At 42.4% G+C, this 21611-nt stretch overlaps 1 protein-coding gene across 1 annotated transcript in view; it reads right to left on the bottom strand.

The window, feature by feature from the left end:
• The window catches only part of LOC139419634 (carotenoid-cleaving dioxygenase, mitochondrial-like), a 61097-nt gene that overhangs the window by 18239 nt on the left and 21247 nt on the right, over positions 1-21611 (bottom strand). The window contains exons 6-9 of the mRNA XM_071169617.1: positions 8786-8914; positions 8056-8216; positions 7602-7769; positions 1683-1820 (exon numbers count right to left, since the gene is read on the bottom strand). Coding sequence (XP_071025718.1) covers positions 1683-1820; positions 7602-7769; positions 8056-8216; positions 8786-8914 — 596 coding nt within the window. The remainder of the gene's footprint in view (positions 1-1682; positions 1821-7601; positions 7770-8055; positions 8217-8785; positions 8915-21611) is intronic.

A 21611-nucleotide genomic window follows, 5' to 3' on the forward strand; every position in this document is an offset into this window, starting at 1 on the left:
AAAATTCACAAAAGGAATATGCTTTGTCTCAGACCTTTTTCCCGCTGAAACGCGTTCAAAAGCGAACACTGCAACAATATTTTGAATGTAGAATGTGTGGAATGGTCAGAGGCGATCTAAATTACACTAGTCATTTTGTGATGTCATTAAAAATGTTATAGGATATTGTAACTTGGAAAGTGTACCTAATACATATAAAGTTTCCACACTGAGTTGTGCATGTAATATGAAAAATGATGGAAGTGTTAAGAGAGAGGGATGTGATTTGAGAAGCTATAAGAGATAATTGTTTTACATAGCACAGTGCGTAATCACCTCCTCGGAGTGAGGTCAGGGGCGTGCCAGCTTGCCCGGAACCACCCCTTTCGAGCAAAATATAAAAATGTGTTAAGAACAAACACAGAAGACCATAAAAGCTTGAAGCGGCAGCTACAGGTTTAAAATGGTTTGAACGGTGAGTCTCAACACGAGGTGGAGACGATACAATCACCTGTATGGCTGATTAGCTGTTCTAGGTAAGGTTTCTTCGAAAGCGTAGGATCCATCCTTTTACTCTGCTCAAATCATTCTATTATGCTACTCTTATCACCCCAATACTCTCAACCATCAATACGGCTGGCATCTTCAAGAGCGAATGGAAAGAAAATGAACTCAGTAGTTCGATTCAGGACTACACGACAAGTCAGTCACCGGATACCGGACGACTACGAAGGACAACAGCAGAACACTTGTTGGAACCATGTCGAACAATCAGAGCCTTACAAGCGTGCAGCGAAAAGGCCCAACCCCCATTAGAAAGGCTGCCCTGGTTCACCGAGAGACCGCCGGCAAACCCAGGCATTTCCTGTGAATACATTCATGATTTCTTTCTCAAAGTGAGCGGCGGTTCGTGTGCAAACTATATGGTTGCTGTAGGTAAGAGTAGTTTCTGAATGTACCAATGTTAGGTGTCTCTGGCCCTCTCTCCCCCCTCCAACTCTTCTTTGTAATTGATGTTGTCATTCCGCTAGGGACCTGTTTTCAGTGTATTAACTGGTGCAGAGTGTGTATGTTTATCCTGTGTTCCCATTTAATTAGCTAGTAAATAAATTATTAAACTAATTTGTGTAATACTGAAACATTAGTATGGTTTGTGTTTTTGCAAATGCAAGGAGGTTACAAATATATGTGATAGGTAAAGGCCTTTTAGTTTAATTCGGGAGAATTACCGCTCCGGTGGTGCACCAGATCCTAATGAGTTAATTGTTACATGATTAATTTATTCCGGTAACAATTAAACATAGTAAGTTAATAATAGATAAAGACTTCAGATTAATATTAGTCAAGTCACAACAATACACATATATAGGTTTTAGAGAGGTGTGGTGGGCTGCCATACTCTACACCCGGGAGCTGTTGTTGTGGGGGGTTAAGTGCCTTGCTCAAGATTACAACGGCAGGCAATGGCATCTAGGATTTGATACCAGCAACTGCCGGATTCCAACTCACTTTGTCAGATTTTTCCCGTTGGACAAGGATTCAAACTTGGAATCCCCCGGTTGCTGGCTTCCCAGAATAGCCATATCTTTTTCACACACATACGATAGATCAGTTTACAGAAACATGCATAGTTCTAACACAATTAACTTTTACTAACAACACATACAGTATAGATAACAGAATCGTGCACATTTCCAGCATACCTTATCTTTAGCTGTTTTGAAAGAAGTGGCAGAGCTGGTGGGACGTGTGTTGAGGTTCACACCTGTCGGTGTGTCGTTGGTCACATTGAGGGGCAGAACAAAGCGCCGGGGAAAAGCTTTGTACATGGTGTTGTAGACCTGAGGAACAAATAGAGTGGATGTGAACATCAAATCAAATTCTTATTTGTCACATGAGCCGACTACAACCTTACTATGTAATGCTTACTTACAAGCCCTTAACCAACAATGCAATTTTAAGACGATAAGAGCTGAGAACATATTTAATAAATCAACTAAAAGTTCAAAAGTAACAAAATAATGATAAAGACGCCATCATATTTACATACTGTAAGTTTACTCAGTACTTTGTTGAAGAACCTATGGCAGCGATAACAGCCTCAAGTCTTCTTGGGTATGACGTTCAAGCTTGGCACACCTGTATTTGGGGAGTTTCTCCCATTCTTCTCTGCAGATCCTCTCAAGCTCTGTCAGGTTGGATAGAGAGAGTCGTAACAGAACTAATTTCGTGTCCCTCCAGAGATGTTCGATCGGGTTCAAGTCCGCGCTCTGGCTGGGCCACTCAAGGACATTAAGAGACTTGTCCCGAAGGGCCCCCTGCGTTGACTTGGCTTAGGGTTGTTGTCCTGTTGGATGGTGAGCCTTCACCACAGTCTGAGGTCCTGCATGCTCTGGAGCAAGTTATCAAGGATCTGTACTTGGCTCTGTACTTTGCTCCAGAAAGATGAATCTTTCACTCGATCCTGACTAGTCTCCAAGTCCTTGCCACTGGAACACATCCCCACAGCATGATGCTGCTGCCACCATGCTTCACCATAGAGATGGTGACTCTTAGCATTCAGGACAAAGACTAATCTTTGTTTCATCAGACCAGATCATTTAGTTTCCTATGGTCTGAGAGTCTGTAGGTGCCTTTTGGCAAAATCCAAGCAGGCTGTCATGTGCCTTTCACTGAGGAGTGGCTTCTGCCTTGCCACTAACAAAGACCAGATTGGTGGAGTGCTGCAGAGATGTTTTTCCTACTGGAAGGTTCTCCCATCTCCACAGAGGAAAATGGGAGCTCTTTCAGAGTCACCATCGTGTTCTTGGTCACCTCGCTTACCAAGGCGCTTCTCCCCTGATTGCTCAGTTTGGCAGGGCGGCCAGCTCTAGGAAGAGTCTTGGTGATTCCAAACTTCCTTCATTTAAGAATGATGGAGGTCACCGTGTTCTTCAATGCTGCAGACATTTTTTTGTACCCTTCCCAAGGTCGGTGCCTCAACACAATCCTGTCTTGCAGCACTGTGGACAACTCTTTCGACCTCATGGCTTGGTTTTTGCTCTGACATGCACTGTCAACTGTGGGACCTTACACCTTACAGGTGTGTGCCTTTCAAAATCATGTCCAATCAATTTAATTTGGCACAGGTGGACTCCAATCAAGTTGTAGAAACATGGATTATTAATGGAATGATCAGCTCAATTTCGAGTCCCCTAGCAAATGGTCTGAATTCTTATGTAAAATCATGTATTTTATCTTAGTTGAATAGATTTTCAAAAATGTCAAAGAACCCGTTTTCACTTTGTCATTATGGGGTATTGTCTGTAGATTGATGAGGAAATAATTGTATTTAATTATTTTAGAATAAGGCTGTAACAAAATGTGGAAAAATTCAGGGGTCTGAATTCTTTCCGAATGCACTGTACATGTAGGTAGGGGTAAAGTTACTATGCAATGATTCAGGGGTCAATGCAAGTAGTCCGGATAGCCATTTGATTAATTGATCAGCAGTCTTATGGCTTGGGGGTAGAAGGTGTTAAGGAGCCTTTTGGACCTGGAGACCCAGTACGTCTTGCCATGCATTAGCACAGAGAACAGTCTATGACTTGGGCGGCTGAAGACTGAAGGCCTTTCAAAGCACTTCATGGCTACAGACTATGGGGTGCTAGTCATTTAAGCAGGTTACCTTGGCGTTGTTGGGCACAGGGACTATGGTGGTCAGCTTGAAGCATGTGCAGTACATAGGTATTACAGATTTGGTTGGGGAGAGGTGGAAAATATCAGTAAAGACACTTGCCAGTTGGTCCGTGCACGCTCCGAGTACACGTCCTGGTAATCCGTCTGGCCCTCGGCCTTGTGAATGTTGACCTGTTTAAAAGGTCTTACTCATATCAGCTATAAAGAGCGTGATCACACAGTGATACGGAACAGCTGGTGCTCTAATATATGCTTCAGTTAAATGCTTGCCTCAAAGCGAACATAAAAGGCATTTAACTAATCTGGTAGGCTCGCTTCACTGTGCAGCTCTAGCAGCATCCCAATGTAATAGCATAAATGGTATTTTATTAGGATCCCCATTAGATGTTGCGAAAGCAGCAGCTACTATTCCAGGAGTCCGCAGAAAATATGAAACATGACATCATACACAACATTAATAGACAAGAATAGATCAAGGACAAAACGATATAAAACATTTTAAAAGGCACACGTAGACTATAAATCAATTCACAAACTATCTAGGTCAAATAGGGGAGAGGTATTGTGCAGTGAGGTGTTTGATTTTTTAAACCAGGTATGTTCATTTGAGCAATATGAGATGGAAAGGAGTTCCATTCCTTTAATAATGCTCTATATAGTACAGTTCACTTTCTTGAATTGTTCAGGATTTGGGGACTGTGAAAAGACGCCTGGTGGTATGTCTGGCGGGGTAATTGTGTTTGTCAGAGAGGTGTTTCTTATAAAAAGAAGAAGTGACAGTCAGTTTCTCCTCAACTCTTAGCCAAGAGAGACTGGCATGCATAGTATTTATATCAGTCCTCTGATTACAATGAAGAGCAAGACGTGCCAATCGGTCCTGGGCCAACTGCAGCTTAACCAGGTTTTTCCTTGAAGCACAACCACACGACTGGACAATAATCAAGATAAGACAAAACTAGAGCCTGTAGGACTTGCTTTTTGGAGTGTGGTGTCAAAAAAGAAGAGCATATCTTAATTGCAGACAAACCTCTCCCCATCTTTACAACTATTGAATCTACAGTTGAAGTCAAAGTTTACAAACTTTCGCCAAATGCATTTAAACTCAGTTTTTCACAATTCCTGACATTTAATCCTAGTAACAATTCCCTATCCTAGGTAATTTAGGATCACCACTTTATTTTAAGAATGTGAAATGTAAGAACAGTAGATCATTATTTATTTCAGCTTTCATCACATTCCCAGTGGGTCAAAAATGTACATACACTCAATTAGTATTTGGTATTTGGCTAACTTGACAAAATATGCATTGCTTTTCTTTCATTATTTGATTTTTATGCATGAGTACGATGGCTAACTGTTCATTATTGGCATTTCCTGCCTAAGTTTGCCCACTTTGCCAATGAAGTAATCATTAAAATGTAACATCTGCTTCCAACTCACTCTCAAACACATAGATTCCCTGGACACAGCTCACTTTCCAACCCATTTTCCAGCTCACACTCAAACACAGATCCCCTGAACGCAGCTCCCCCCCAGATCCCAATCACCTAAATTCTGATCACCTGTTCACACACACGTCATTATCACACACTATTTAGTTCAGTTCTTTGCACCCCATCATTGTGAGGTATTGTTTGTTTTGTGACACTTCTATTCGAGCTCTGTTTTTGCATGTTATCAATAATTGGAAGAAGCGATTTCATAAATCCATCAAGTGCCACACCTGGGTGCTCCTTATTAATCATGTCAGAACAACAAATGTTATTTTCCTCATCTACATGATCTTATACACTATTTTTGGCCCAGCTTTTGGAACTTTGGCTTTCCTGGAAATAGACACTATATTTCTATATTGTGACCACTGCATCCAATGGTGTACGGATACAGCTTTAGAACAAAGTTCTACAGTATTAGTAAAATGTGATAAATACATGTGGATCATCTTGTTCTTGTAGTGTTTGTTAACACCCTGGTAGGTTGATTAATAACCAAAACCAGATTACAGGCTATGGTTACAGTGAGAAGTTTCCTCTTGAGTGGACAGCTTGATGAAAACCAGTCAATATTCAGGTCCCCAAGAAAGTAGACCTCTGTTTACATCATATATATATATATATATAATTGTATTGCTACCACACACACATTAATGATTGTGGAGATTGCATTGCTGTGTGCTCGATTTTATACACTTGTCAGCAACCAGTGTGGCTGAAATAGCAAAATCCATTCATTTGAAGGGGTGTCCACATAATATTATGTGGTTGCTGACAAGTGTATAAAATTGAGCACACAGCAATGCAATCTCCACAATCATTTGTAGTAGACTGGCCTTACTGAAGAGCTCAGACTTTCAACATGGCACTGTCATTGGATGCCACCTTTCCATCAAGTCAGTTCGTCAAATTTCTGCCCTGCTAGAGCTGCTCTGGGCAACTATAAGTGCTGTTATTGTATTCATATCGCTTGACTTAGTACAACAAAATGTAGACTACAGCCTGAATTCAAAATGTATTAGATTACTTGTCTCTCACCCATCTACACTTTATGAAAACATGTTTAAGGACATGTTAAATACAATCAGCTGACATGTTAAATACGGAAATCTAATTTACATAAGTATTTACACCCGAGTCAATACTTTGTAGAAGCACCTTTGGCAGTCATTGAAGCTATGAGTCTTTCTGGGTAAGTTGCTAAGAGCTTTCCTCAAATAACTTTTTTTAAAATTATTCAAGCTCTGTCAAATTGGTTGTTGATCAGTGCTAGAAAACCATTTTCCGGTCTTCCCATAGATTTTAAAGCAGAATTCATTCGTAACTGTAACTCAGCCACTCAGGAACACCCACTGTCTTCTTGGTAAGCAACTCCAGTGTAGATTTAGCCTTTTTTTAGGTTATTGTCCTGTTGAAAGGTGAATTCCTCTCCCAGTGTCTGGTGGAAAGCACACTGAACTAGGTTCTCTATGATTTTGCCTGTGCTTAGCGTCATTCCATGTATTTTTTTCCTGAAATACTCCCCAGTCCTCAACAGTTACAAGCATGCCCATTACAGGATGTAGCCACCACTTACAAATATGGGAGTGGTACTCAGTAAAGTGTTGCATTGGATTTGCCCCGCACATAACACTTTGTATTATTGCCAAAAAAGTGAATTGCTTTGCCACATTTTTTGCTGTATTACGTTAGTACCTTGTCGCAAACAGGATGCATGTTTTGGACTATTTGTTATTCTTTACAGACTTCCTTTTATTAACTCAATTAGGTTAGTGTTGTGGAGTAACTACAACGTTGTTCATCCCTCCTCAGTTTTCATCTATTAATTATTAAAGCCATTAAACTCTGTAACTGTTTTAAAGTCATCATTGGCCTCACAATGAAATCCCGGAGCAATTCTGTTCTTTTCCGGCAACTGAGTTAGGAAGGACGCCTGTATCTTTGTAGCGACTTGTTGTGTTGATACACCAAAGTGTAATTAATGACTTCACTATGTTCAAAGGGATAGTCAATGTCTGCTTTTGTTACCTACTAATAGTTGCCCTTATTTGAAAGATGTTGCAAAACCTCCCTGGTCTCTGTGTTCGAAATGCACTGCTCGACTTTGGGACTTACAGAGATGAGGTAGTCATTAAAAATCATGTTAAACACTACTGTTGCACAGAGTTCATACATTTTATTATGTGACCTGTTAAGCAGATTGACTCCTGGACTTATTTAAGCTTGCCATAACAAAGAGGTTGAATTCTTATTGACTCAACATTTCAGCTTTTCATTTTTAATTAATTTGTAAAAAAAAAAAAATAAATAAATAAAATCATAAAAAAAGAATTCCACTTTGACATGAGGTATTGTGTGTAGGCCAGTGACAAAACATTTGAATGTAATCCACTTTAAATTCAGGCTGTAACACAACAAAATGTGGAAAAGGCACTGTATTTCTATGCTGACCTGATCGAGAGCCTTCCCTGACTTGCGTAGGTTCTGGATGAGGTAGTTGTTAAGGGCCACCCCATTGTCAGAGCAACACATGTCCAGCATTAGGAAGCCGTCCTCCTCATAAGCATTGATCTGGTGGAACACTGACAGAGCCTTGGTGTGGAACTTTACAGAGTTGGTCTAGAGGAGACAGAGGAGAGAGGGACAAACAGCTAGTGAAGTAAAAGTTACTTCAAATGAGGCCTAATTAGACAAAGTAAAAATGAAGTACACGAAACGAGATGAATCATTCATTTTTAGATACTAAATTAGATACTAAGACTTTCAAACAAGATCATTCCAAGAGACTACGTTTTTATATATACACGTTTTTGTCTTAGGCTTCAGGGCTTCTGTAATAGAACCATATGAGTTATTTATTTGCATTATGAAGGCCTTTAAAAGCATTGTCCTGTCAACCTCTCACCTGTCCTGTGTGTTTGTCAACCAGGTGGAAGACAGTATCTTGCTTGGGGTCCCAGTAGAACCCCTCACAGATGCTCTCCCCCCTCTTCTTGGCTGTGATGATCTTCAGCGGGTCCATTTTGATAGGCTGCTCTATGAATACCACATAGTTCTCTGACATGGCTACAGGAAGAAGCGAAGATATATTACATAGTAATAGATAGTCAAATACATTGTTTTCATTTGGGGATGGGGTCGATTTGAATGGATGGTTTTTCATTTTTTCTATTCAAATCACTTCCTGAATTGACTTTCATTTATATATGTTTTTGCTACAGAAAGGAGAAGTGATACATATACCTGTAAATACACCCCGCCCATTTTCAAAATGATTGTCATTGCTAAAATAGCATTATGTAGTGACATTGTGAGATTATGTGTACATGAGTATAAGGAGGGTTAAGGGCAGAGGAACCTTCATTTCTGGCTTTCTGTCAAGTTAAAATGAGACTTGGAAGTTTGACACTTAAGTCAGGGTACATTTTGTTCCTTATGGATATGATAGAGACGTACAGTGACAATATCTAAGGGAAGTCATGGGATGCATTCCTAATGGCGCCCTATTCCTTATATAGTGCACTACTTCTGACCAGCCCTGATCAAAATAAGTGCACTATTGCTATTTGGGACACAACCATGGTTGTTTTGGCTCTTATTGCATAGGTATTGCATGAAGTGTTTGATAGGTTTACCGAAGCTGTGGAAGTAGGAGGGCCTGGCCTTGTCTACAGGGACAATAGAGCAGAGCACTTCAGCCCCCTCCAGAGTTTCTTCAGGATTGTTCTTCTTAGGGGGCACTTTGATTATGTTATACAAGGCACCTAAAATGACAGGGACACAGTTAGTACACAACCTCTCGCAGTGTTGTAATACTGTGTCACAACACTGGTGTGTATACAATAAATTATCTAAACTCACAGGAACACTGTTTCTACACAACCTGTCACCCTGTGATATTGTGTCAGAGCCACATAAAACACACTTGTATATAGACAAGAATTGTATATAAATACAATTAATTTATTGTATACAAGTATCTCACAGAGATCACAGTAAATAATGTTGTCGGAAATTAAAAACCTCTGGGATAGGCGGGATGGTAGCGTCCCACTTCGCCACTAGCCAGGGAAAATGCAGAGCGCCAAATTCAATTCAAATAAAATACTATAAAAATCAAACTTTCATTAAATCACACATGTAAGATAGCAAATTAAAGCTACACTCGTTGTGAATCCAGCCAACATGTCAGATTTGAAAAAGGCTTTTCGGCGAAAGCATAAGATGCTATTATCTGATGACAGCACAACAGTAAACAATGATAGTAGCATATTTCAACTCTGCAGGCACGACAAATAAAATATGCCTTTCCTTTGAAGAGCTTCTTTTGTTGACACTCCAATATGTCCCATAAACATCACAAATGGTCCTTTTGTTCGATTAGTATATCCAAAATGTCCATTTATTTGGCGCGTTTGATCCAGAAAAACACTGGTTCCAACTTGACCAACGTCACAAAATCTCAAAAGTTACATGTAAAACTTTGCCAAAACATTTCAAACTACTTTTGTAATACAACTTTAGGTATTTTTAAACGTAAATAATCAATAAAATAGAAGACCGGATGATCTGTGTTCAATACAGGAGGACAAACTCAAGCATGCTTTCTGGTCTTGCGCAACTATCAAACAGTACACATGACGTGACACTTGTTCAAGATGGCCGTACTTCTTCATTACACAAAGGATTAACCTCAACCAATTTCTATAGACTGGTGACATCCAGTGGAAGCGGTAGGAACTGCAAACAAGTCCCTTAGAAATCTGGTTTCCCAATGAAAAATCCATATCTTATATTCTGGGGATGAGTAGCAGGAAGTTGAATTTGGGCACGCTATTTATCCAAAAGTGAAAATGCTGCTCCCTATCCCGAAGAAGTTAACCAGTGTGTGCTCATTGCTCAACACAGATGACGCCAATGTTGTCTGAGGTTTTCAGCTTGGCATGTTTGAGGAGGATTATTACCCCCTCACCCATCTGAGCTCAGACATAAATAAAACTCATATCTCTTACTGGTTTAAATCAGCACCATTACTTCTGTCTTGAGTCACTCAGGTTTAAGATGCAGTAATACAGACTTCTACTGAATATTACAATACTGCCTTAAAAAGGTACATCTCACCGTTTTATACCTCCTGCACCATACCAGTGTCTACATTTCTAGAAAAAACGTCAACTTTTGTATTACTATGTTGTCAAAATGGTGAAGTGCCCCTTTAAGTGTACTTGATGAAAAACCAAATCAGGACTATACAGTGCTACCATTTTGATCGTATATGCTCCTAAATATCTTGCTGTGCTACCTGGAATTTTAATTTGGCAGCAACAGTGCCACTAAAAAAAATATATATAAATAAATCACATTTAGTAGGTCCCTTACCAAAATGAATTTGTTGTGGCAACCTTCCCACAAGTTTGTGACAAATTTGCTGCAAACTAAATAGTGTGCCACAAAATGTTGCCAGACGTTTGCAAACTTTTGCCACTAGTGGTGAATCTACGGCAAAGCTTTGGCCACTAGTGGCAAAACGGCCACCAGAGTATTTCTGACAGGCTATTCTGACTATTTGAATCTGTTGCAAACCTGTCACAACATTTATTGCCTCGAGTGGAAAAAAGTGTACCAGAAGCCGTGATTGTGAAAGACATGGAGGGAGGTTGAGATGGCTGGAGCAGAAGTGTTGTTTTTTAATGCTGAAAGTGAGTGAAATATAGTTAATGAGAAAGATGAGTCGACAACTGTGATCCAAAAATTGAAAACATTTTGTGGAAAAAGAGTCGGATGAATTGTTGCATGTTTGAGTATGTTTTTTGGATAAGGATGTACATTTGGGAATCCCTATTGAAGTCACAAAGATGGTGAAGGCTGCGCTGATAAAAGTGGAATAAGCAGGAGTGGTTCAGTATGGTGTTGATATTGTGTGTGTGTGTATCTAAAGAAATGAGTGTGTTTATTGTGGCTCACGAAGGTATCGATGCATGAAGTGGACAGCTTTGATTTTCGGAGCAGGGCAGCGGGAAAAAGTTTGGGATATTGACAATCAATATCTTAGGCAGAAAAATCCAAGTGTAGTTAATGCACATTGCTTAACCCATCATGGGAAAAAGGAGCAAAGTTTATCTGTATTATTTATGAAGAGTATCTACCAACCTATGTAAAGCTGGGAAATGCAGTTGAAGTCGGACATTTACATACACCTTAGCCAAATACAGTCATGGCCAAAAGTTGAGAATGACAAATATTAATTTCCACAAAGTTTGCTTCAGTGTCTTTAGATATTTTTGTCAGATGTTACTATGGAATACTGAAGTATAATTACAATAATTGCATAAGTGTCAAAGGATTTTATTGACAATTATATGAAGTTGATGCAAAGAGTCAATATTTGTAGTATTGACCATTCTTTTTCAAGACCTCTGCAATCTACCATGGCATGCTGTCAATTAACTTCTGGGGCACATCCTGACTGATGGCAGCCCATTCTTGCATAATCAATGCTTGGAGTTTGTCAGAATTTGTAAGTTGTTTGTCTACCCGCCTCTTGAGGATTTACCACACGTTCTCAATTGGATAAAGGTCTGGGGAGTTTCCTGGCCATGGACCAAAGATATTGATGTTTTGTTCCCCAAGCCACTTAGTGATCACTTTTGCCTTATGGCAAGGTGCTCCATCATGCTGGTAAAGGCATTGTATGTCAAACTGTTCCTAGATGGTTGGGAGAAGTTGCTCTTGGAGGATGTGTTGGTACCATTCTTTATTCATGGCTGTGCAAAATGGTGGGTGAACCCATTCCCTTGGCTGAGAAGCAACCCCACACATGAGTGGTCTCAGGATGCTTTACTGTTGGCATGACACAGGACTGATGGTAGTTCTCACCTTGTCTTCTTCGGACATGCTTTTTTCTGGATGCCCCAAACAATCGGAAAGGGGATTCAGAGAAAATGACTTTACCCCAGTCCTCAGCAGTCCAATCCCTGTACCTTTTGCAGAATATCAGTCTGTCCCTGATGTTTTTCCTGGAGAGAAGTGGCTTCTTTGCTGCCATTCTTGACACCAGGCCATCCTCCAAAAGTATTTGCCTCACTGTGCGTGGAGATGCACGCACACCTGTCTGCTGCCATTCCTGAGCAAGCTTTGTACTGGTGGTGCCCCGATCCCACAGCCGAATCAACTTTAGGAGACGGTCCTGGCTCTTGCTGGACTTTCTTAGGTGCCTTGAAGGCTTCTTCACAACCATTGAACCGCTCTCCTTGAAGTCCTTGATGATCAGATAAAATGGTTGATTTAGGTGCAATCTTACTGGCAGCAATATCCTTGCCTATGAATCCCTTTTTGTGCAAAGCAATGATGACAGCACGTTTCCTGCAGGTAACCATGGTTGACAGAGGAAGAACAATGATTCCAAGCACCACCCTCCTTTTGAAGCTTCCAGTCTGTTATTTGAACTCAATCAGCATGAAAGAGTGATCACCATCCTTGTTCTCGGCAACACTCACACCTGTGTTAGAGAAAATCACTGACCGCTGGTCCTTTTGTGGCAGGGCTGAAATGCAGTGGAAATGCTTTTTGGGGATTCAGTTCATTTGCATGGCAAAGAAGGACTTTGGAATTAATCGCAATTCATCTGATCACTCTTCATAACATTCTGGAGTTTATGCAAATTGCCATCATACAAACTGAGGCAGCAGATTGAAAATTAATTTGTGTTATTCAAAACTTTTGGCCAAGACTATTTAAATTCAGTTTATCAAAATTCCTGACATTTAATCCCAGTAAATATTCACTGTCTTAGGCCAGTTAGGATCACCAATTTATTTAAGAATGTGAAAGGTCAGAATGGGAGAATTATTTATTTCAGCTTTTATATCTTTTATTAAATCCCCAGTGGGTCAGAAGATTACATACACTCAATTGGAATTTGGTGGCATTGCCTTTAAATTGTTTCTCTTGGGTCAAACGTTTTGGGTAGCCTTCCAAAAGCTTCCCACAATAAGTTGGGTGAATTTTGGCCCATTCCTCCGGACAGAGCTGGTGTAACTGAGTCAGGATTGTAGGCCTCCTTGCCCGCACATGCTTTTTCTGTTCTACCTACAAAACTTTATGGGATTGAGGTCAGGGTTTGTGATCGCCAATCCAATACCTCAATTTTGTTGTCCTTAAGCCATTTTGCCACAACTTTGGAAGTATGCTGGGAGTCATTGTCTATTTGGAAGACCCATTTGCAACCAAGCTTTAACTTCCTGAATGATGTCTTGAGATGTTGCTTCAATATATCCACATAGATGGCATCATGAGGCAAAATTATTTTGTGAAGTGCACCAGTCCCTCCTGCATCAAATCACCCCCAGAACATGATGCTCCCACCCCCATGCTTCACGGTTGGGATGGTGTTCTTGGGCTTTCAAGCTACCCCTTTTTTCCTTCAAACATAATGGTCATTATGGCCAAACAGCTAAATTTTTGTTTCATCAGACCAGAGGACATTTCTCCAAAAAGTACGATATTTGTCCCCATGTGCAGTTGGAAACTGTAGTCTGGCTTTTTTATGGTGGTTTAGGAGCAGTGGCTTCTTCTACTTTTGTAGTTTCCTCCAGCATCTTCACAAGGTCCTTTGCTGTTGTTCTGGTATTGATTTTCACTTTTCGCACCAAAGTACATTCATCTCTAGGAGACAGAACTCATCTCCTTCCTGAGCGGTGTGACGGCTGCGTGGTACCATGGTGTTTTTACTTGCCTAGTATTGTTTGTACAGATGAACGTGGTACCTTCAGGCCTTTGGAAATTGCTCCCACGGATGAACCAGTCTTGTGGAGGTCTACAATTTTTTCTGAGGTCTTGGCTGATTTTAGATTTTCCCATGATGTCAAGCGAAGAGGCACTGCGTTTGAAGGTAGGCCTTGAAATACATCCACAGGTAAACCTCCAATTGACTCAAATTATGTAAATTAGCCTATCAGAAGATTCTAAAGCCATGACAATGTTCTGGGATTCTCCAAGCTGTTTAAAGGCACAGTCAACTTTGTGTATGTTAACTTCTGACCCACTGGAATTGTGATACAGTGAATTATAAGTTAAATAATCCGTCTGTAAACAATTGTTAGAAAAATTACTTGTGTCAAGCACAACGTAGATGTCCTAACCGACTACCCAAAACTATAGCTTAACAAGAAATGTGGAGTGGTTGAAAAACAAGGTAATGACTCCAACCTAAGTGTATGTAAACTTCCAACTTCCCCCGTATGAAATGCCTTGTGAGAGCGCTCGTGCGAAACCATATGCAATGTGACCACGTGTCAAGTGTTTGCATACGTTAGAAATATGTTATTGAAGAGTCTGAATGTAAAATGTTGTAACTGGTGGGGATCATATTCCCTAATTCTCTGACCTGAGTAACCTTTTAGGGTAAAAGCGGTTGAGGTGTCAAGGATCAGGACTGTACAGCAAATCCCCTAGATTATGTGGAGTGGAGAAGGGTGTTGAAGACATGGCAGTGAACGCACAGCAACTAGTTGCAAAGGTTATGTCAAACAAGTTATCTGGAATCACTTATTGTGATTTTGTAGCATTTATAGCTACATCTATGAATTGTTCTGCACAAGTGTCCAGGAAGTCCAAGAAGCTGGACATCTTTTTTTTTTTTTACAATGTATATGGTGACCCCTTCAAATTAGTGGATTCCACAACTTCAGCCACACCCGTTGCTAACTGGTGCATAAAAATCGAGCATTCAGCCATGCAATCTCCATAGACAAACATTGCCAGAAGAATGGCCTTACTGAAGAGCTCAGTGACTTTCAACGTGGCAACGTCATAGGATGCCACCTTTCCAACAAGTCAGTTAAAATTTCTGCCCTGCTAGAACTGCCCCGTTCGTTCAACTGTAAGTGCTGTTATTGTAAAGTGGACATTTATAGAAGCAACAACGGCTAAGCCGTGAAGTGATATGGCACATAGTGGCAAGAAAAAGTATGTGAAATCTTTGGAATTTCCAGGATGTCTGCATGAATTGGTCATAAAATGTGATCTTATCTTCATCGAAGTCACAACAATAGACAAACAAACTAATAACACAAAAACAATGATACGTTTATGTCTTTATTGAACACACCGTGCAACCATTCACAGTGCTGGGTGCAACAAGTATGAAAACCCTTGGATCTAATAACTGGTTGACCGTCCTTTGGCAGCAGTAACCTCAACCAAACATTTTCTGTAGTTGCGGAGCAGACCTGCACAATGTCAGGAGGAATTTTGGACCATTCCATTTTACCAAACTGTTTCAGTTCAGTAATATTCTTTGGATGTCTGGAGTGAACCACTCTTGATGTCTTGAAACAGCATCTCAAATCGGGTTGAGGTCATGACTCTGACTGGGCCACTCCAGAAGGCGTATTTTCTTCTATTGAAGCCATTTTGTTGTTGATTTACTTCTGTGTTTTGGGTCGTTGTCCTGTTGCGTCACCCAACTTCTGTTGAGCTTCAATTCACGGACAGACAGCCTTACATTCTCCTGCAAAATGTTTTGATGAACTTGGTAATTCATTTTTCTGTTGATAGCAAGCTATCCATGCCATAAAGGCAGCAAAGCAGCAACAAACCATGTTGCTCCCTCTACCATACTTTACAATTGGGATGAGGTTTTGATGTTGGTGTGCTTTTTTTTTCTCCACACATAGTGTTGTGTACTCCTTCCAAACACCTCACCTTTAGTTTAATCTGTCCACAGAATATTTTGGAACATCCAGGTGATCTTTTGTGAACTTCAGATGTGCAGCAATGTGGGGTCCTCCCTTGAACACCATTCTTGTTTAGTGTTTTATGTATCATAGACTCATCAACAGAGATGTTAGCATGTTCAAGAGATTTCGGTAAGTCTGACACTAGGATTCTTCTTAACCTCAGAGCATTCCGCGCTGTGCTCTTGCAGCCATCTTTGCAGGATAGCCACTCCTAGGGAGAGTAGCAACAGTGCTGAACTTTCTCCATTCATAGACCATATGTTTTACCGTCGACTGATGAACATCAAGGCTATTGGAGATACTTTTGTAACCTTTTCCAGTTTTATGCAAGTCAACAATTCTTAAACTTAGGTCTTCTGAGATGTATTTTGTTTGAGGCATGGTTCACATCAGGCAATGCTTCTTGTGAATAGCAAACTCACATTTTGTGAGTGGTTATTATAGGGCAGCTCTAACCAATATCTCCAATCTCGTCTCATTGATTTGATTCCAAGTTAGCTGACTCCGGACTCCAATTAGCTTTTGGAGAAGTCATTAGTCTAGGGGTTTACATACTTCCAACCTACACTGTGAATGTTTAAATTATGTATTGAATATAGAAAAATAAACTAATAACATGCAAATTATTGTAAGCACACTGTTTGCCTATTTTTGCAGAAACCCAAGTAATTCCAAAAGGGTTCACATACCTTTTCTTGCCAATATCAGCTCACAGAATGGGGCCGTCGAGTGCTGAAACGCGTAGCATGTAATAATCGTCTGTAGTCAGTTGCAACACTCACTACCAAGTTCCAAACTGCCTCTGGAAGCAACGTCAGCACAATAACTTTTCAAGCGTCAGCTGGAGTGTTGTAAAGCTCAGCGCCAATGGACTTCGTAGCAGTGGAAACGCATTCTCTAGAGTGATGAATCATGCTTCACCATCTGGTAGTCGGATGGAAATATCAGGGTTTGGAAGATGCCAGGAGAACGCTACCGGCCTCAATGCATAGTGCCAACTTAAAAGTTTGGTGGAGGAGGATATGGTCTGTGGCTGTTTTTGGGCTAGGCCCCTTAGTTTCAGTGAAGGGAAATCTTAATGCTACAGCATGCAATGACATTCTAGACGATTCTGTTCTTCCAAATTTGTTGCAACAGTTTTGGAAGGCCCTTTCCTGTTTCAGCATGACAATGCCCCCGTGCACAAAGCGAAGTCCATACAGAAATGGTTTGTCGAGATCGATGTGGAACTTCTTGACTGGTATGCACAGAGCCCTGATCTCAACAACGTCGAACACCGGTGCGTCAATCGGCTCTAGGTTTTTTTTAATGCCGTATTTGCTAGTAAATTGTGAGACGGGGCTTGATTCGTTCTCTCAAATGTGTTTTCTTCCCCTTGGGGTTGAGACCTCATTGCTTTGATTTGAAAAGCCAACCATTGTAGAAGGAGGTGGAGCTCAGGGGATGTGTGTGGCTCTGGGTGTTTGAGTGAGAAAGACACAACACAACACTTTGTGCTGACAACATCAAAGAGCCATTCTCGTCTCTGAAGTCAAGCTCTCGCCAGTTCGAACAACGCGACTCTAACCAGAGCATAACGGACCTATCTTTTATTTTATTTTTCACCCCCGGATTCCCATCGCAAACGGAACATTTTGAGCTCCTGGGCTACAATATCCAGACCCACGACCGGTCCATTGATGTCACCGCATGAAGAGGAATAAACAGACTCCCCCCATCGCGACGTCCCCAAAGGCTAACTCTCTAGCCCTTGCTATCTCCTTGCTTGCAAATTCGGCCTGCTAACTGCTAGCTTGTTTAGCCCGGTCCGCTAACTGCTACCGTGTTTAGCACCGTCTACTAACTGTTAGCTTGTTAGCACAGGCCTGCTAACCATCTGAATCGCCGCGTCCCAAACACTCACTGAACCCATATTTACTTTCTATCCCTTTTCGATTTTTAATTTGTTTATACCTTCCGGTAACCTGCCTCACCCAATGTGATACGGAACCGCTATTATCTTTACATTTTTAGAACACACTCAAGAACCTTCAGAAGCTAACCAGCTAACTGGCTACAAGCTATTTAGTCATTGTTAGTTTTCTAACCTGGATAACACTCGCCAGTCCAGCTTCCCTGCCCCATCCACCGCTGCCCCTTGGACACTGATCACTTGGCTACATAGCTGATGCAGGCTGGACTGTCCATTAATTCACGGTAATCCATTCTGCTTGTTTATGTTTTATCTGTCGGCCCCAGCCGCACTTAGGCTCTGTGTGTAGTTAATCCGACCCTCTCTGCCTAATCTATCGCCATTCTACCTGCTGTTGTTGTGCTAGCTGATTAGCTGTTGTTGTCTCACCTACTGTTTTAGCTAGCTCTCCCAATTCAACACCTGTGATTACTGTATGCCTTGCTGTATGTCTCTCTCAAATGTCAATATGCCTTGTATACTGTTGTGCAGGTTAGTTATCATTGTTTTAGTTTACAATGGAGCCCCTAGTTCCACTCTTTATACCCCTGATACCTCCTTTGTCCCACCCCCCACACATGCGGTGACCTCACCCATTACAACCAGCATGTCCAGAGATACAACCTCTCTCATCATCACCCAGTGCCTGGGCTTACCTCCGCTGTACCCGCACCCCACCATACCCCTGTTTGCGCATTATGCCCTGAATATATTCTACCATGCCCAGAAACCTGCTCCTCTTATTCTCTGTCCCCAACGCCCTAGGCGACCAGTTTTGATAGCCTTCAGCCGCACCCTCATACTACTCCTTCTCTGTTCCGCGGGTGATGTGGAGGTAAACCCAGGCCCTGCATGTCCCCAGGCACCCTCATTTGTTGACTTCTGTGATCGAAAAAGCCTTGGTTTCATGCATGTCAACATCAGAAGCCTCCTCCCTAAGTGTGTCTTACTCACTGCTCTAGCACACTCTGCTAACCCTGATGTCCTTGCCGTGTCTGAATCCTGGCTCAGGAAGGCCACCAAAAATTCTGAGATTTCCATACCCAACTATAACATCTTCCGTCAAGATAGAACTGCCAAAGGGGGAGGAGTTGCAGTCTACTGCAGAGATAGCCTGCAAAGTAATGTCATACTCTCCAGGTCCATACCCAAACAGTTCGAACTACTAATTTTGAAAATTACTCTCTCCAGAAATAAGTCTCTCACTGTTGCCGCCTGCTACCGACCCCCCTCAGCTCCCAGCTGTGCCCTGGACACCATTTGTGAATTGATCGCCCCCCATCTAGCTTCAGAGTTTGTTCTGTTAGGTGACCTAAACTGGGATATGCTTAACACCCCGGCAGTCCTACAATCTAAGCTAGATGCCCTCAATCTCACTCAAATCATCAAGGAACCCACCAGGTACAACCCTAACTCTGTAAACAAGGGCACCCTCATTGACGTCATCCTGACCAACTGGCCCTCCAAATACACCTCCGCTGTCTACAACCAGGATCTCAGCGATCACTGCCTCATTGCCTGTATCCGCTACGGAGCCGCAGTCAAACGACCACCCCTCATCACTGTCAAACGCTCCCTAAAACACTTCTGTGAGCAGGCCTTTCTAATCGACCTGGCCCGGGTATCCTGGAAGGACATTGACCTCATCCCGTCAGTTGAGGATGCCTGGTCTTTCTTTAAAAGTAACTTCCTCACCATTTTAGATAAGCATGCTCCGTTCAAAAAATGCAGAACTAAGAACAGATATAGCCCCTGGTTCACTCCAGACCTGACTGCCCTCGACCAGCACAAAAACATCCTGTGGCGGACTGCGCTAACATCGAATAGTCCCCGCGATATGCAACTGTTCAGGGAAGTCAGGAACCAATACACACAGTCAGTCAGGAAAGCTAAAGCCAACTTCTTCAGGCAGAAGTTTGCATCCTGTAGCTCCAACTCCAAAAAGTTCTGGGACACTGAAGTCCATGGAGAACAAGAGCACCTCCTCCCAGCTGCCCACTGCACTGAGACTAGGTAACATGGTCACCACCGATAAATCCATGATTATCGAAAACTTCAACAAGCATTTCTCAACGGCTGGCCACGCCTTCCGCCTGGCTACTCCAACCTCGGACAACAGCTCCCCCCCCCCCGCAGCTACTCGCCCAAGCCTCTCCAGGTTCTCCTTTACCCAAATCCAGATAGCAGATGTCCTGAAAGAGCTGCAAAACCTGGACCCGTACAAATCAGCTGGGCTGGACAATCTGGACCCTCTATTCCTGAAACTATCCGCCGCCATTGTCGCAACCCCTATTACCAGCCTGTTCAACCTCTCTTTCATATCGTCTGAGATCCCCAAGGATTGGAAAGCTGCCGCAGTCATCCCCCTCTTCAAAGGGGGCGACACCCTGGACCCAAACTGTTACAGACCTATATCCATCCTGCCCTGCCTATCTAAGGTCTTCGAAAGCCAAGTCAACAAACAGGTCACTGACCATCTTGAATCCCACCGTACCTTCTCCGCTGTGCAATCTGGTTTCCGAGCCGGTCACGGGTGTACCTCAGCCACGCTCAAGGTACTAAACGATATCATAACCGCCATCGATAAAAGACAGTACTGTGCAGCCGTCTTCATAGACCTTGCCAAGGCTTTCGACTCTGTCAATCACCGTATTCTTATCGGCAGACTCAGTAGCCTCGGTTTTTCGGATGACTCCCTTGCCTGGTTCACCAATTACTTTGCAGACAGAGTTCAGTGTGTCAAATCGGAGGGCATGCTGTCCGGTCCTCTGGCAGTCTCTATGGGGGTGCCACAGGGTTCAATTCTCGGGCCGACTCTTTTCTCTGTATATATCAATGATGTTTCTCATGCTGCGGGCGATTCCCTGATCCACCTCTACGCAGACGACACCATTCTATATACTTCCGGCCCGTCCTTGGACACTGTGCTATCTAACCTCCAAACGAGCTTCAATGCCATACAGCACTCCTTCCGTGGCCTCCAACTGCTCTTAAACGCTAGTAAAACCAAATGCATGCTTTTCAACCGTTCGCTGCCTGCACCCGCACGCCTGACCAGCATCACCACCCTGGATGGTTCCGACCTTGAATATGTGGACATCTATAAGTACCTAGGTGTCTGGCTAGACTGTAAACTCTCCTTCCAGACCCATATCAAACATCTCCAATCGAAAATCAAATCAAGAGTCGGCTTTCTATTCCGCAACAAAGCCTCCTTCACTCACGCCGCCAAACTTACCCTAGTAAAACTGACTATCCTACCGATCCTCGACTTCGGCGACGTCATCTACAAAATTGCTTCCAACACTCTACTCAGCAAACTGGATGCAGTTTATCACAATGCCATCCGTTTTGTCACTAAAGCACCTTATACCACCCACCACTGCGACTTGTATGCTCTAGTCGGCTGGCCCTCGCTACATATTCGTCGCCAGACCCACTGGCTCCAGGTCATCTACAAGTCCATGCTAGGTAAAGCTCCGCCTTATCTCAGTTCACTGGTTACGATGGCAACACCCATCCGTAGCACGCGCTCCAGCAGGTGTATCTCACTGATCATCCCTAAAGCCAACACCTCATTTGGCCGCCTTTCGTTCCAGTTCTCTGCTGCCTGTGACTGGAACGAATTGCAAAAATCGCTGAAGTTGGAGACTTTTATCTCCCTCACCAACTTCAAACATCTGCTATCCGAGCAGCTAACCGATCGCTGCAGCTGTACATAGTCTATTGGTAAATAGCCCACCCATTTTCACCTACCTCATCCCCATACTG

Source organism: Oncorhynchus clarkii, chromosome 10, assembly GCF_045791955.1.
Source record: "Oncorhynchus clarkii lewisi isolate Uvic-CL-2024 chromosome 10, UVic_Ocla_1.0, whole genome shotgun sequence".
NCBI lineage: Eukaryota > Metazoa > Chordata > Actinopteri > Salmoniformes > Salmonidae > Oncorhynchus > Oncorhynchus clarkii.